The following is a 2,665-nucleotide window of genomic DNA, read 5'->3' as shown; positions in this document are numbered from 1 at the left end:
GGGGGGGGGGTCCCGCTCCTCTCCTTTCAACTCCTCTCAGGCCCCCCCCGCGTGCGTCGCCGCCGTTTCTTTCGTTTCCCTTTGCACTTCTTTCTTCTCTGTTTTGTGATTTTGTCGGGTTTTTCCCCCCTCCGGGGCGGGGGTTGTGTGCGAAGGAAGGAAGAACCAAAAAACAACAACAAAAAAAGGGGGTGGGGCCGCAATCAGCAAATAGAAGGCGAGGCAAAAGAAAAGGGTTAGAGGTCCACTGCAAAGGGAACACAGTCGCATATAAATATTAATAGTGAGGGAAAAAAAAAAAGAAGAAAAATAAATAAATTAATAGAAAAAACAGGAAAAAAAAAACAAAAAATAAAAATTAACTTAACAAGCAAAACAAAATGAAGTTTCTTGCATTCAGCGCGGCCGCTTTTCTTGGCGCGGCGTTTCAATCCTACACCGCAACGCCAGATCGTGTGGCGCAATGCCGGCAAGAGAATGTGTTTGGGACAAAATTTAAGCCATTTGTGCTTGGCGAGGTGATTAACTTGGCGGAGGACGTCGCTGTGTTTCGTTTTCTCCTACCAAAACCAGAAATGGAGTTTGACCTCATGCCATGCAGTACACTGCAGGGTTGTTTTAAGGAAGGCGTAAACATCGTGGACCAACCGATGCGGTTCTACACTCCCGTTACACGTAATGGTACAAAGGGCTACTTCGACCTGTTGGTCAAGAAACAGGTGAATGGTCGCTTTACCGAACATCTCTTCTCCATGAACGTAGGCGAAACCCTTCTTTTCCGCACTGTGCAATACAAACTAAAGTATAGGAAGAATGCATGGGAGGAAGTTGGCATGATTGGTGGCGGTACTGGCATTTGTCCATTGCTACAGTTTTTAAACGCCTCACTGGATACTCCCGGGGACATGACAAAACTCTCCCTCCTCTTTGCCAACAGATCTGAGAACAAAATTTTGCTCAAGGGTATGCTTGACAAGTTGTCTCAGGAACATTCCCATCGCCTAAAGGTGTACTACACCGTTGATTCAATAGAGAACGAGGATGGTTCTTACAATGGTTACGTTGGATATATCACAGAGAAGATGTTGCAGGAGACGATGCCAAAGCCGGCGCCAAAAAATTTGCTTCTTGTGTGCGGCCCCGATCCAATGATGGAAAAGTTGGTTGGTGCGCCACCGTCCGTGTTGAAAGCCATGAGCAGTGGCCAGGCGTACCAGCCAGCGGGTACCGTGCTGAACAATTTGGCAGACGTGGAGGGGACTCTCGGCAGGATGGGGTACACAAAAGACATCGTGTACCGCTTCTAGTAGCGGAGCTCTGGTGGAAAAGAAGAGGAATTGTCACCTAGGAACCACAACATGCCCTTAAATAAATTTATTTATTTAGGCGTGCAAGAGGAAAAGAATTAAAAAAAAAAAAAAAAAATAATAATTGAAAAAACAAAAAACAACAACAAACGGTGAGGTGAATTTAAAAAAAATATATGTATATTTGGTACCGTGCATTTGTGTCTGTGGGGTGGGTCGGGGGGAAAGAGATCTTTGTTATTGATGTTTGTCTGTACTTTTTGCGCCTTTTTTTTTGTGGCGGGTTGTCTAAAGCGTGTGCCCCATTTGCTTCTTTTGATGCAGATGGGTGTATGCAGTCGACGAGGGTATTTGGGAGAAAATGGTGATGGTGATTTATGTGCGTGTGTGTGTTTGTGTGTGTGTGTGTGTGGGATACGTTTGATGTTTACGCTTAAAATGAAGACTCTAATTGGAGCGGATTCCTTTGCGAAAAAGAAAATGCGCTTTGGCCACCCTTCTGCACGAAGCTGCTGTGAAGTATAGTCTACGTTATCAAAGTTACCGTAAAGCCCCAAACGGCGATTTACTAGGGAATGCGGAATGAATACATGAGCTCTTCGTGTTTCCGGTGTGGGAGGGAAGTCGCGACGTAAACTGCCCTCATTTCGGGAGTTACGAAGTTCTAAACGGCGTTTACGAGGCCCTGGCTCAGCCGGCCACCTCAACGTGGTGCCAGGGTCTAGTACTCTTTGCTAGAGAGGAAGCTAAGCGCCTGCTGCCCATCCGCTGCACGCGGAGAGGCAGTAGGCGCCGCTCAAACGGGTCGGAAGGGCACCAGATGGAGCCATGTACATGGCTGCCCGCGGAGCGGTATTTCCATCCGCTGCTGAATTCCATCGGCGCTCATCAGCGCTATACATACTGTTTGCGTGCCGTATGTGACGCGCAACGACAAAAGCTACTGCTAAGCGGAGACATTGAGCAGAACCCAGGCCCCATAGCAGTACTCCAGATGAACGTTTCTTGCCTCACGCCGTCAAAACTCGCAACATTAATGGCGCAAGGAGCAGACATAATAGCCATCCAGGAGACTTGGAAGTCGTCGGAGCAGATCGCCAGCATGCATACTGGAGATTATGTGCTCTATGCACAGTCGCGCATCGGCAAGGGAGGCGGTGTGGCGGTGCTGGTGCGGAAAACTCTCCGCTCCAAGCGTATACCCCTCACCATCCCCCAGCATGACACCAGCCTTGAAGTGGTGGTGGTCCAGGTTGCTCTGGACCAGAACCGTGATCTTATCGTAGCGAGTGCCTATATGAGACCACCACCGCAAGTAACGCAATCCTTCAGGCGGTTAGTAAACTGCCTTCCAGCCT

General features: G+C 48.4%; 1 protein-coding gene across 1 annotated transcript, besides 5 other annotated features; it reads left to right on the top strand.

The window, feature by feature from the left end:
* Positions 1-2,665: a sequence feature (heterozygous, Esmeraldo-like haplotype).
* Positions 291-358: a sequence feature (A-rich).
* Positions 381-1,307, top strand: Tc00.1047053503873.10 (cytochrome-B5 reductase, putative; the record flags this gene model as incomplete). The annotated part of the gene is made up of 1 exon (XM_797680.1): positions 381-1,307. The coding sequence occupies one exon, from the start codon at positions 381-383 to the stop codon at positions 1,305-1,307; it is 927 nt and encodes a 308-aa protein (XP_802773.1).
* Positions 1,365-1,385: a sequence feature (AT_rich).
* Positions 1,393-1,457: a sequence feature (A-rich).
* Positions 1,686-1,719: a microsatellite.

This window comes from Trypanosoma cruzi, genomic scaffold (assembly GCF_000209065.1).
Source record: "Trypanosoma cruzi strain CL Brener 1047053516983 genomic scaffold, whole genome shotgun sequence".
NCBI lineage: Eukaryota > Euglenozoa > Kinetoplastea > Trypanosomatida > Trypanosomatidae > Trypanosoma > Trypanosoma cruzi.
The sequence above is the reverse complement of the archived record's forward strand: the minus strand, read 5'-3'. Positions and strand labels throughout refer to the sequence as shown.